Source organism: Montipora foliosa, chromosome 13, assembly GCF_036669935.1.
Source record: "Montipora foliosa isolate CH-2021 chromosome 13, ASM3666993v2, whole genome shotgun sequence".
Taxonomy (NCBI): Eukaryota; Metazoa; Cnidaria; class Anthozoa; order Scleractinia; family Acroporidae; genus Montipora; species Montipora foliosa.
This window is the reverse complement of record NC_090881.1, coordinates 29,916,873-29,930,953: the sequence shown is the minus strand read 5'-3', so window position 1 is coordinate 29,930,953 and position 14,081 is coordinate 29,916,873. Positions and strand designations below refer to the sequence as shown.

General features: G+C 36.2%; 2 protein-coding genes across 2 annotated transcripts in view; one reads left to right on the top strand and one right to left on the bottom strand.

Annotated features, from left to right (window-relative positions):
* Positions 1-222: 222 nt before the first annotated feature.
* On the bottom strand, positions 223-1,167 carry LOC137982577 (scaffold attachment factor B2-like). Its single transcript, XM_068829694.1, has one exon. It carries the CDS (start codon positions 1,164-1,166, stop codon positions 360-362), a length of 807 nt encoding a protein of 268 aa, XP_068685795.1. The 5' UTR covers position 1,167; the 3' UTR covers positions 223-359.
* The window catches only part of LOC137982575 (coiled-coil domain-containing protein 39-like), a 19,071-nt gene continuing 6,135 nt past the window's right edge, over positions 1,146-14,081 (top strand). Inside the window, exons 1-15 of the mRNA XM_068829693.1 lie at positions 1,146-1,278; positions 1,358-1,474; positions 1,572-1,691; positions 3,781-3,838; positions 5,511-5,599; positions 6,150-6,308; positions 7,396-7,488; positions 7,633-7,761; positions 7,873-7,932; positions 10,905-11,036; positions 11,620-11,723; positions 11,935-12,106; positions 13,419-13,484; positions 13,755-13,844; positions 13,941-14,033. Coding sequence (XP_068685794.1) covers positions 1,388-1,474; positions 1,572-1,691; positions 3,781-3,838; positions 5,511-5,599; positions 6,150-6,308; positions 7,396-7,488; positions 7,633-7,761; positions 7,873-7,932; positions 10,905-11,036; positions 11,620-11,723; positions 11,935-12,106; positions 13,419-13,484; positions 13,755-13,844; positions 13,941-14,033 — 1,452 coding nt within the window. The 5' untranslated portion in view covers positions 1,146-1,278; positions 1,358-1,387. The remainder of the gene's footprint in view (positions 1,279-1,357; positions 1,475-1,571; positions 1,692-3,780; positions 3,839-5,510; positions 5,600-6,149; positions 6,309-7,395; positions 7,489-7,632; positions 7,762-7,872; positions 7,933-10,904; positions 11,037-11,619; positions 11,724-11,934; positions 12,107-13,418; positions 13,485-13,754; positions 13,845-13,940; positions 14,034-14,081) is intronic.

The window sequence follows — 14,081 nt, the reverse complement described above, 5'->3', positions numbered from 1 at the left end:
GAGGTCTGGATCAAACTTGACAAAAATGAGATGAAACTTTTACTTATCTTGAATCAATGAAGCAATAGACCTTTTCGGCTTGTACATTTTGTTTTCCCAATACAGATCATGTGATAATACTCAGGAGGTTTGGTCTTTTGTTTTATTCATTAAAATGAGGGCATGCAAGCATGAATATGCCTGCATGCACTCTTTTTAAAGGAACAAAACAAAGGACCAAGCTTCCTGAGTATTATCACATGATCTGCATAGGGAAAACAAAATGAACAAGCCGAAAAGGTCTATCGCAAATAATAGATATACATACAATTAGCATATTACAGCTCTACAAAGTTACATTGTCAAGGGAACTCAAGGCATTAAACACAGTTCTTTGAAAACTTAGATGCAGGTGCATACACATATCTTCTTCTGTCACGATCAATTTCAGACAAGGGTGAAATGCGCTGAACTCTACTTCCAAATAACCGTTCCTGTAAAAATGAAGTTGCAGATTGCTGAACTTTCTTTGGCTTCCTTATTTCTTTGGATATTACAACAACTTTCATAGCTGAAATTTCATCATCCTTTTCACATTCATCGTATTCCTCTTCTTTTTCACTAGAGCTGTCAAATGTCACGTGACCGCCACTTGAAGTACTTGTTTCAAACTCCAATGTCTGGGATTCCTGTTGCTTAGCGACTTTTTGGAGAACCTCCATTGGTAGTCTCGAGTACTCTCTTTCTCTCTTTCTTTTCTTTTGTTCCAGCAGTCTTTCATTTCTCTCTATTCGCATCTGTTTTTCTTTTCTTTTATAATCCTGATGAGCCTCTTTCTCCCGAGTTCGTTCTTGGATGATTCTTTCTTTGCTAGCTTTCCATGATACGTTCTCGGGGACATCACTGCCTTTATCTTCCTCAATCTCTTTTTGGTCAATACCAGTCATACCGATATAATCTTCTCCCACAAGAACGTCGGTTTGGACAGTTCGATTGTGATTACTAATTTCTCCGGTACTTTTATCGTCAAACCCGGCTGATGCATTTCCTGGATCTCCTGGTTTACTTTTTCTTCTGCTTGACTTGGTTTTTCTCTCTGTACTTTCGGATTTCTTTCTCATTTTATTTAAAAAAGATTCACCTCCACAAACCGACAACCCTACCACCAAGTGTCGATGATTCAACATCCGGGATAGCAAAGTATATCCGCTGGGAATTTCTCGTATTGCTGGCGCAGGTTGTTCGTTTCCACAACAACATTTTGCAAGGTTACGAGAATATTGAACCAGAAATTGTCCAGTAAGTACTCTTGAATTCCTATTTTTTGGTTTTGAGAAGTATTTATGATCACACTTAAAGCTTATCTTGTTTTCTGAAGGCATTCTTATTTATTGCGTTGGGGTGCAAAATGGACGAGATTGTTAGTGAGCTGAACTTCGACGAAGGTATTGCTATGCCAGTGGCAAATTTGGAGAATAAACAACTGGAACACGAGGTGAGACCTACGAAATAGATGTAGATGTTTTGTTTTTCAATGGTAAATCGCAGTTAGTGGAACTTGGCTCAAGCTATTTTTTCTCTTTTTTTTCAAGGTTTCTTCTACACAGAAGAATATTACCTCTCATAAAGAACAACTCGATGAACACTCAGATAGAATTTACGCCATGAGTGAACATCTCAGAAATGTACAGCAGGAGCTACAACATACTCAGGTCATTATCATTAAATGTATACAAGTTTTATACAGTGCAATACATCTGCAAATATTCTAGAAGAAAATTAGCTTGCTTAAAAAGTGAATGAAATTAGAATGACATGTTGTAAGTACATTTTACACCAGATGCCATTACAACTACAAGGAAGACTATTAATTAGGGAAAGTCTCCAGCAAAAAGTTCTCACAGAGGTAATGTTTTCACTACAAGCTTTCCTTATATATTATTAAAAAGACAAACATTTTCATTTTAGTGAAAACAAAAATCATTAATATGGCAGAGGCAAGTACACCTGTACCTGAGCTATAATAATAATAATAATAATAATAATAATAATAATAATAATAATAATAATAATAATAATAATAATAATAATAATAATAATGAAGAAGTCAAAGTTTTGTGGGATATCAATGTTCAGTGTGACAATGTGATAGAGGCAAGAAGACCAGACATAATTGTAATAGACAAGAAAGAGCGAAAGGGGATAATCATCGACATTGCTGTACCAGCTGATGTAAGAGTAGGGGGAAAAGAAGGAGAAAAGTGGAAAAATACCAGGACTTGAAGAGAGAAATCGGAAGATTGTGGAAACTCAAAATGGTAGAAGTCGTACCTGTAGTGATAGGAGCCCTTGGAAGTGTTACCAAAGGATTTGATAGGTGGATTGAAAGGTTAGGGATACCATTCAATGCTGGAGTACTGCAAGGATATTGAGGAAAGTGTTGGAAATGTAAAGGAGAGATAATTTTGACTCGCCTAACAGAAGAAAAGACAGCAATGAGTCAACAGCCAGAACATGATGTTTAAAATAATAATAATAATATGTAGCTAATTAATAATAAAATAATAATAATAATAATAATAATAATAATAATAATTAATAATTAAAGCTCACTTCTTAGTGGCTATAATTCTTCTAGGATTTGCTACTGTGAGCATGTACACTTGAAAGAATAAAGAAATTTATTTAACATCATGTTTATGTGAAATGGCAACTGGCCAACGGCAGGCTGCTGCTTCTATTAAAGAAAAGCCTGGCAATTTTCCTGTCCTAAGTTGTTTAATTAATTGCTTTATTTTTGCTGGCAGATAACAGACAAGAAATAACCCTTAATGAAACATATTATGTCTTTGATTTTTGGCAAATCACGAGTTCAACCTGCCTTTTTCCATCGATGCAATGCTAAATCTCTGTAATGTGAACCACCAAACCTACTGTGCTGCTCAAAACAAAAGAAACATTCCTTCTTACAGTCCTCCTTGTACTCTAGTGAGGCTATTTGCTTGTGTTCCCTTGTTCCGCAAATTATTCTCAAACTTGTTCCCAGCTTTTTGATCCCTAAGATTGTTTCAAATTGTTTTGTTCCTTTGTTCCCAAAAATATTTTGCCAATGTTCCCCTGTTCCCCAGTTCCCCAGTTCATGTTCTCTTCTTCCCCAAAATCCCTGGGAGGGCCTTCAAGTGTAAAGACGTATTGTTACGCCATGGACCCCTAGAAAGAGACTTAAGTCAATTTTTCTATCTTGCCGCCAACCCGGGCAGAATCCTAGTCCTGGTTGCCTGAGCTTATGTAATGACCTTAAATTTCAATTTTTTTCAAACTGAATCCGTTTACATACAGAAGCAAGTTGTTTCAAAGCATTTTTTAAATTCAAGATGTGTGGAAATATATCTCAAATAAAAATATTTCTCTTTGGAATGTTCAGCTTGTAAGTTACTTACTATCACTATCACATTCACTATCAAGCGCGGTGCGAGTCAACAATGAAAAAAGTGATTTCAGAGAGGAAGAGAGAGAGAGAGGAAAAAAATAAATAAGTTATTTACCAGCTAAGGGTCAGTCTGTATAGCGAAAAACTGTGTCCTTGGTCTTGAAAAGCTGCCCTCAACCTGCAGCCTTGGGCAGCATTTTCAAGACCTTGCTCACAGTTTTTCGCTATACCGGACCTCCCAGCTACATGTAGCAAATAACATATTTATTATTATTATTTGAAGCTGTAATACATCACAATTATAATAATTATTAAATACAGTAACTGTGGTCACTTATTTCCTTTTTATTTTGGTGGATTTTGTTGAACAGGAGTTGCTCAATGCAAGAAAAAGAGAAATAGAGACGGAAAGTCACATGAAACAGATTGGTGTGTATGCATAATTTTCATGTTATTTAACTAACCCTAATCCTAACCCTAACTCTAAATGCAATGTAAAATCTAGCTTGAGCGAACAGTGCATCAGTGCAATCTGCTATCCTTTTCACTTCTCGATTTGTGAGTGATAAAGCAAGTGAGTTGCACTTTATTTAGCTTCTTCTTTCCTGAGAGGGTCCACATTGATGAGTGAAACCATCTAGCATTAAACAGCATAAAATCTGTCAGTGTTACCAGTAGTCTTAGTATGCAAAGGGTTTTTTATTTTTGTTTTTTTATTTAATTCAATATTTATCCATGGGCATCCAATTTAGCAGAGCTAGTTTAAATGGAGCCCTGACACAGAACAAAACAAAGACATAAAACATTAAAAACTAGACAAACAAATTAAGTTATAAATGCAGTATGTACCACAGGTGTTACTGTTTAAGATGGCACTTTAGTTTGATTTTAAATTCGCTTAACGTCTCTACTTGCCTAATGTTTCTCGGAATGGTGTTGTAAGTTCGAGCGCCATTTATTCTAAAGCTCCCCTGATACTTAGCAGTTAAGGGTTAAGAAGCTAGGCTAACAATATTTTTGATAGTAATATGAAACTGATAAATTCACGGCTGTCAAGGTAATCAATGAAATAAAATCAGAGCAGAGCAGAGCTAGCAGAGCAGAGCAGAGTAGAGAACAAACAAACTCAACCCACATATGATGCCAAGTCTGGGAATCAAACCTAGGCTCTGTTTGTGGGAGTTGAGTGCTCTCACCACTGTGCCATACCTGCTCCCCAGGAACATCCAGTGCAGAGTTGTATACTCAAAGTTGTGTTAATGTTAACAAACAGGAAAGAATAGGTGTGCTGATAGACAGGTGTCTCTTTGTTGGCTGGGGAAGCACTGTCCATTTACATAAGAATGTTTTTTCTTGTAGTAAAGATAAGACCTAAACTATTTTGCTGTTAAATGGCAGGCTCCATAGATTATAGCTTCCGTAGTGAAAGGAAGAGTCTTTCTGAAATCAATAAAAATTAAAGTGCCTTAATTTTTGGTTATCTTTACGAGGGATGCTTCTGTTTAATGGTTTTAAGTGTTGGAAAAGCAGACTCAAGATTTGATTAATCGTAAGAATAGAAGTATATTTAGAGAGTGATGCTGGAATTCGTTTTCAAGTGCCAACGGCCAAACTGCGTATTGGCTTGCATTAATCAAACTTTTGATGCCAACCCAAAGATGATGAAGTCAATGATATTGATGTGTGACATTATCCACCAATCACCATCTTTGGTTCCCACAGTACGTTTGTACATTCAAACTTGATGCTGAAGGAAAGCGATGGAATCTGTACTGAAGAATTTCTAAAAACATATTATGGTATTTGAGCTGTGAACTAAACTCCAATTCACTTTCCGGAGGTGTAGTTGATCTTCCCGGTTATGTTCTAAAATTTGATTGATGGAAGCCAAAATGCAGTTTGGTGCGTGGCACTTTAAGGTGAGATTCCACAGAATTAGGAAAATCGCAGTAAAGGCCATGTTGTACATACAAAGGTTGTTCATGTAAGTAGTGGTTTTGTGAGAAAAAAGCTTAAAAATAACGACTTATGCACTTTTATAAAAAGTCCTGCATTGCGGAAAGTCTGATGATTCACTTTTTTACTTTTGTTCCATCTTTAGCTCAACGGGAAGAAGGAAGGCTGAACAATGAAATAAAGAGAATAAACAGTGAAATAAAAGACTTGACAGAGAAACGTAATATTCTCGAGGTGAGAAAATACGGCTAAATTAAAGTGGCTGTTTACAAGGTGGAAAGTATAGCCCTCAAAAGATTTTAGTTGGTACATCATCCCAGCACCATACATTTTATGGATTCTAGGACCTTTCTAAAGATGGAATCTTCTTTAATAATATCTGGTTAAGGAGATCTTAACATCATGTAGACAAATTATGTTCTCTGGCAAGATTCTAGTTGTGGGCAGGGATTCAGCCACAAAACCCAACAAAAATTTCTGATTTCTTTCATCTTCCTATTTCTAGGATCGAGTCATCCTGGCATGTAAATATTCCCTTTGTCTGGTTGCTTGTGCTGATGTTTCAGTAACAGCCAGAAATATACCTCTGATTTCCTTGCTGCAACATACATTACTGATCACCATAGCTCATGCTAGTTTCTTTGATTTTTGCTTGAAGACCTCTTTTCATTCAAACTTGTTGAGCTGCTTCCAGGAGTCTTAGTAGAGTCACTGGCACAATGGAACACCTGCTTGCTCAATTTTGTATGAAATTTTAAAGTTCATTTTACTTTTTCTTTACAAGAACAACATTTTCAGAAACACACAACATCTAGAAGATCTGAAGAACCAGATGAACTGGGACCAAAAGGCATTAGAGGCGTGGCTGGAGGAATCTGCAAGGAAAGATGAAGATGCATTGACGCTCCAAAAGTACACGCGTGCTGATGAGGGCAAAGTGAAGGTAAAAGCTTTCTTTATTAACAGCCTTCTTGTGCTTTCACTAATAGTTTAGAGTAAGGCTTTTTAAGCACGAGACACACCACAGGAATCATTTTGAAGTAAGATACTGTGACACCTGTTTTGTATGAATAACTCGCTTGTTGTTTGATTAACAGTTATCCTTTTATTATTGAGTGTACCTTAGACCTTGACCAGTCCTTCCTAAAAAATAATATAACAATAAGAGGTTAATAACAACAATAATAATAATAACATCAATTTTGTGTTCTATGTGTTTACAAGAACTTTAAAGTGGTACCATGATAAAAAATTAACATTTTTTCTTCATATTTTGAAAGTCTGTTAGCTTAACACCTGCCTGGCAAAATTTTGAGCTTTGATTTTCATCCAAGGCTGTTAACTTTGCGTGTAAGTTTTGGATTTCATGGTCGACCATTACTTGCGTTCAAAACTGACCAGCTGGAACTCAGAGGGTTGGATCTAGAGAAAAGTGACGTCGTTCACTAAATAGCTTAAAATTTCAGCATGTAAAGGCAATTTATTATGTATGCTATATAACATGAGTTTACAAATCTGAAGCCTGAAACTCCTGTGCTGCATATTAATTCAGTTGCGTACAAACCCATTGCATTATTAAACTAGTGAGTCTTTGATGTCATTTTCTCTTTGATCCAGCTCTCTCAAGATTTTTAAGTTAGTAATGGTGGACCATTAACCATCACTCAACTTAAGTCCAAAATCTTTTCTTTTTTTGTCAGGTAACTTTTTACTGTCTAATAATGAGGGTTTTTGTTTTCACTTACCTTTTGACAATCTGAGCAGAAGTCATCTTTACATGGTAAAGGAGATAAACACTTCTAAAAAACTAAAAATAAATTTGCTTCTTTTATAAAGGGCTTAACCCTGACCACTGGAAGTGAGACCTAACAGGTTTTACTCTGTCTAACGCCGGAGGATTTTACTCGTCAACTGCAGAGGCCATCCTAGGGCATTCAAGGTGTCAATGGGTTAAGCAAAGTTTTGTTCTAAAGATGTCAAACTATTGCCAGCTCTTACCTGTTTGTGTTAATATTTTTGTGGTATTGCAGGAACTTACACTAAGAATGGAAAAAATGACAGATGATGCATCAAAGAAGAAGAGAGAACTGGAGCATGAGTTAACTCTTACAATGACAGCTCAGGTCAGTTGTTTGTCAAAGGATATCAATGATTAGATCAAGAGACTTGTTCTAAAATTTACCTCCAATTACTTTGTTTGGCTTCATGAAACTCTGCAATAAAGGTTCTCAATGTACATGTAGGCTCTTTGCATTTTGATAATTCAGATTGAATTAGACAAGACTGCAGAAGAGTTCCGCAAGGCACATAGTGAGAGACAAGAATTACTACGGCAATGGGAGAACACCATTGAACAGATGCAGAAGAGGGACAGAGAGATGGATCAACTGGCTGTGGTATGTCCCTGTTTGAAAGCCTCTTTTAAATGTGCTGCTGCAGGTTGTAGAAATTTTACACAGTTTTACAAAATTAATGGAGTTATTTAATTTGTTTTCTTTCTGCATAAGAAACTAGCTGAAGTAAAGCTTGAAGTGAGGGACAGAGAAGAACAAACCCAGGAAAAGCAGGTGACTATCCGGGTTCTTGTTAAGATTTTGAATAGGAGGATAAAAGACAACAATACCAGGTAATGAAGTACAACAAAATCTGGTACACATCACAATTCATCATTACTTGACTTCCATCAACATAGCCGGTAAAATGTACTTGAAAAGCCGGTAAAAAGAACCGGTTACCAGCTCTTAATATAAATAAGAAGCCTGAACTATGCCTCTTCCAATAAAAGACCTAGTTAATAACAGAGTTTATTAAATTCTTAGCCTTGGTTAATGCATTTCCCGTGCTCCGATTGGCTTACTCAATCTCGGTTATCAGCTCAAGACATATACCTTAGTTTGACCTTATATGGCAATTAATGATTGCGCTAAGTGTTGCTAAGCTAAAATTATTTTCACCGGAAAGCAAAATTTCTCTCTGAATAAAGCAAAAAAAAAAACGTTTTTGTGGAAAGTTCTGGTCAATTCCAATGTTTAGAAGTATGCGAAAAGGTAAGAAATGTTTTTGTGATGAGCCAGTGAGTCTGTCTGACCACCAGGTATTACACAACATCACATCTTCATCAAGTTTTTTCAATTTTGCTAGGATTTTCTTGCTTATTTTGCTCGTATTTCGTTCTTCCAAACTTTTGGAGTTTTTCGTGCTTGTTGGATATGAGACTGGTTATAGCCAACTTGGCGCTATGTGCCTTGTTGGCTATTTACCATCTCATATCCAACATGCACTCATGGAATAATTGTTAATTATTGTAAACCTTAAGATAGTACGCATGCTCTGATTGGCTAAATTTGCAGCCCATATCGTACAGTATGGCTTGCTAAATTTGAATTTTTGATAAAACGTTCTCTAGCAAGTTTTTTCTATCATTTATGTTACATAAACTTATAAAACCATTTGATTTTGCAAGCAATTATTTCAAAAAACCAAGAAGATTTATAATTATTTGTTTCTCATGTTTGAGGTGGCAATCTATGTGACAGTTGAACATACCTTTCGTTTGACTTCAACCAGTTTCCTTTCCCGCATGCTTGATTACCTCAGAGATATTTACCGTATATAATAAATATCTTACTAACCCCTTCATTTCTCTTGTTTGGAGCACTCTACATGTGAATTAAAATTTGTTGTATTAAAAGTTCCTCCACCCTTTCTCGCCTGAGAGTGAGATTTTATACCTCTTACTAATGTCATTTTCTCGATCCATATAATTTGTAAGTTACAGACCAAGTTTTTTCCTGTTGATTAATGGGCCAAGTGCAATTATGTGCGCAGTCCATAAATCAATGGGAAAAAACGAGGATCCATAACTTTCAGTTCAGACAGAGAAAATGAGTTAAGTTTCTAAAGAAACTGTAGTGGTGCATCGGAAGAGGAGTGAAACCCCAAAATGTCTTTTACTCAAACAGGTTGATGAGGGTAAATTTATCACCATAAGAAAAACTTACAAGCTAACAATTTGCAAGCATTTGCCCTTAATAGTCAGAATGCATTCCCATCAAAAGAAATTGAGGAGTTGCGGGTTGTTGGTGGTGTAGATAAGAGATGGAGGAGCACTGCTATTGGTGGAACCAAGATGACATGAATACATGAATGAATGAATGAAGTTGATGAAAAAGCATTCATTGATCCCAAAGGGATTGGGTCAGTGCCTACAAACTCTAGTTGAAAAATAATTTTTTTACTAGAAATCTCAAATTAATAAATTGATGTCAGTTTTTTATCAGTTTGTCCTCTTATTGTTGATAAATTGCAACATAACTTGGTCAAAGTGGCTGTGGAAATCATGAAGCACAGGCAAGTGATTTCCAAAGCAAACCAAACCAATATCAAAACCTCAAAATGCATGGTTATTTGCCTGGTTAAAATGAGGGGAAAAGACGCAGTAAACAGCTGTAAAGTTAACATGAATTTTATTCATGACAAATTGATGAAATGCCAATGGCTTTTCTTACTTTCTGATTGGCTACTTACAACTGCCATTGGCTAAAAAGTTGACAGTTGCACAGATATTTGCATAAATTAAAATTTTACTTGTCTGTAATCTTATTGATGATTTGATTTGTGCATTCATGTTGCCATGGTTTTACTAATAGCAAAGCTCCTCCATCTCCTATATAAAAAAATACCAATCCACAAATCTTCAGTTTTCTCTAATGAAGAGGTAACACTGGAAGTGTCAGCTTGCACATCTTTCTTAGGGTGGTTCATTTGCCTCTATTAAAGGGGCTAGGTCACGCTATTTTAGGTAATTTTGTTTAATTTAGTTGATTATGAGCTCTAAACGTCAAATTGGCAGAGCAAGAGTCTTTCATTTGCAAAATCACAGCCACATAACAACTGAGAATGATTTTCCAGCTGTGTAAATGACATTTTGATATAGACTGGTATAAATTTGAAAAAAGGTGGGCAGACGTTTTTCAAATTTACCCAAATTCAATCCATTTCAATCCTCTCCAATTTTGTCCATCCATGTCCCTTCTTGGCTTCCCTGTGTTTTGTTAGAGTTATTCTATAGTTTTGAACAGTTATTTTGATATTTTAGTTACCGGTAATTCTGTGACCATTCAATCAGTGCTGAAATTGCCTAAAATGGCGTGACCTAGCCCCTTTAATTAACCTATTGACTCCTCAGGCGCCTTTGAATTAACCCAACTGACGACTAAAGTTGTCTGGCGTTATGTTATGGACAGAGTAAAATCTGTCAAGTCTCACTTCAAGGAGTCAATTGGTTAAAACTCCTTTCAATAATAATATTGATAAAAACACATTTTTGCTAGTTTACTTGCTCTGTTTTTTTCCAGCTGAGGCAAGCCATTTGCGTTTTGTGCTCATAAGGGATATCTTGTTGACAACCTGTAACTCAACAATACATGTACATTTTGAGGACTAGAATGAGAAACCATTTGTAATCAAGCAAGTTAACCCAAATCTTTTACTATAATTTTCTTATTTTTGGCTTTTTTTCCTTCGATATAAACATCAGAAATTCTTGGAGAGTGAGGTTGCAAATAATCAAGAAAAGGAAAAGAAAGTTGGTGTGGCAGAGAGACAGGCTGCAAAACTGCGACTTGAGTATCAGGACTCTGAGCAGATTCGCATTCAGTTCCAAGATGAGGTAACTTCTGCAGTCAGAATGGAGTTATTCTGTTCATTTTGTGTGAATCACTTCCCCTTCTGAGACAAATGATTGTAAACTTCAGTCGGCAAGAAAGACATGGGGGTTTTAAAATTATATTTATTTAAAGACTGTCCCACATCCCAGAGCTAATCTTGATTACCGGTATTTTACCTTTCTGCAAACATTATTGATGCTGACTCTGAAGTTTCAATAACTATTTTAATCAACCTGTTAATTTCCCCTGTGTCAGCAACTGCCACAGATCCAATCAGAGAAGTAATTGCACATTCCAAATCACAGCCTTTGTGCTGACTGTCTTTGTTCAGCAACTGTGATCATAGAAGAGGGGTTAACAGCAAGAAAAGCTAGGTTACCTGTCAAATTTAGAGTTTGCGTATCATTGAAAGATACAATTACCCAATTACCTGAGGTTTAATTTTTAGCTCTTACATTTCTATGTACACTTCATATACTAGTTTTATTATAATTTTAGATAGAGGGCCACAAGTTAATTAGTTACCTCAACTATTCAGTGCCACCCTCTTTAATTAAAGTGTATTATTTATTAATTGATTTTCAGTTGGACACTCTGAAATATACTGTCGATAGAACTGCAAAAGACCTTGACATTACAAGACAAAAGTACACTTTACTCAAGAAGGAAGTCACCAATAGAATAGAAAAGTATGTGCCTGTATGATTTGCTTTGTTGGAGATACATATTTTTTGAAGTATAGTTTCTTTTTTCTTACAGTGATGTTGTAAATAATGATATCCCACCTTTGAAAAGAGTAATAAGCAACTCCAAAGTGCAAAGTTTGTTTTTTAAAGTGGGTTTTAACTATGTGTTGCATAGACAAGGGCCTCTGTTATAAAACCTTGTTGTCAATTTTAGGCTTGAAAGAGTACAAAAAGAAAGAGATCATCTGCGACAGCAGTTGAAAGTTGTAACAGATGAGACCCTAACTGCTGAGGAAAAAGCCCAGAGAATGGACATGTTGTTAAAAGAAGAAGAAACTAGGATTTATGATGTTGAAAAACATTTAGCTAGACTGCGTGAAACCCAAGTAAGATCTTTTTATCACTATTTGTTATATTAGAGAGGTTTTCAATTGAGTGTCGAAAGTAATTAGTTAATTACTTTGGTTTATAATTACTTCAGTCAGTGATTGGTTCAAAGTTCTCGTGCCACTTTTTCAACCAATCAGAAGTGAAACCAAAACCAATTGTAGCTCGCGCGTGCACATTTTCCCGCGCTTTGTGTCGGCTACGTCTAATTAGTTCGAGTTTTGATTGGTTTACTGGATTGTCTCCATCCTTTTTGATTGGCCAAAGTAATTACTTTGGTTTTGGTTTTACGACACTCATTCGAAAACCGCTCTATACAAAAGGGAGAAATTATTATCGTCACACTTATCTGGACTATTAAAGCAATAGTTATTGTCTCTTTTTGACCCCTGAACAATTGAGGTGGCTCCAGTGGGATTTGAACCCATGACCTCTTTGATTTCGGTGCAATGCACTGCCAACTGAGCTTTGCATCCACACTGTTGTCAGTTGAGAGCAGGTTTCTGTGAAAGGACTCAATGCAAGAAAACTGTGTGGCTTTATAGCTCAGTTGGTTGAGCATTGCAGCAGCATTGCAGCAGCATTGCAGCAGCATTGCAGCAGTATTGCAGAGGTCATGGTTTCTAATCCCGTCTGAGCCACCTGTCTATAAGATACAGTTGATTACATTTTCCAGATAAGTGTGTCAACAATCATTTCTCTCTTTCTTCTATAGCCTGCCCTTCAAATAGATACAATATTTCTATTCATTATACAATGTACTCACATACCTTTAGTACACAAAAATTGTCAAATGGAAGGAAGGAAGGAGATCAAAGTAACGAAATGATGATTTTTGGTGAGAGGGGAAAACTGGAGTGCCTTCAAGAAGAAAAATCTCCTGTAGCAGAGAAGAGAAACAATAAACTCAACCCATGCCACATGTGACTGACGTTGGGTCCGGGAATCGATCCCTCTTTTATATACTGTTTTATCATTTATTGTGTGTTTTTCTATGATACGATGATAAAGATGTTTCTGGTAATTGACAACATGATTACTTTTTCGTGACTTGACATAGATATCTTTAGTTTTATAAAGTGCATTGTATTAAGACAGTTTTTTGAGAGTTGATGCGAGATTGTGATTGTTGTGAGACTGCGAATAATATAAAACATGGCAAACTTAACTCTGGGTCTAACCTGGAGAACACTGTTATTGGGAGGCAAACTTTCACTAAAATTGGTGGTAGGCAAGTGGCCTCACTGGCCAATGCCCCAACCCATCTTGTACTTGTGTGTTGACTAACACTTCCATTAATTTTTTTTTCAGTTTAGAAAAACAGAAGAACTACACCAGTCCAAAGTTTTGGAAGCAAATACTGCTGCAGAAATTCAGGTGAACTGCAAAATTATGCAGAAAATAATGTAAGAGTGGTCTGGCAAATGATGGTGGCAAAGATTGAACAACAGAATCTTTCTTGACGAACTGTAAATTAGCCATTGCTAAAGCTGGATACTGGTGCTGACAAAACAAAGGAAATTAATTTTGTTAGAAGCTGTATTGACCCAGCTAGACCCCTCTCAGATTCCCAATTTTGTTATGTTGTGCTGTGAATTTGCAGGTTATTTTTTAAAACTTACTTTCAATAATATGTGCATCATTCAGGGAGCTCGTGCAGCCAGCAGGAACTTGAGTAGCAAACTTCACAAGCTTGATCAGGAATCACTCAAGCAGCAAGAAATCATATATATGCAGGTTTGCTTAAAAGACTGTACTAATAAAACTGTGCTTTTATCGTTGTAATATTCATTTGATTTATATGTGCCTTATATTCTTTTGTTTGTTTGGCAGGATTTCCAGCTTCAACAGTTGGAGCGCAGAATAAGCCGGATGCAGGGAGAGAGGAGTAATGAAGAAAAGCTACAACTTGAAGCCAGGATTAAGGTGAACTTTAGTGTATTGATTAGTTAAACTGGAGCTGCAGCTTTTTAA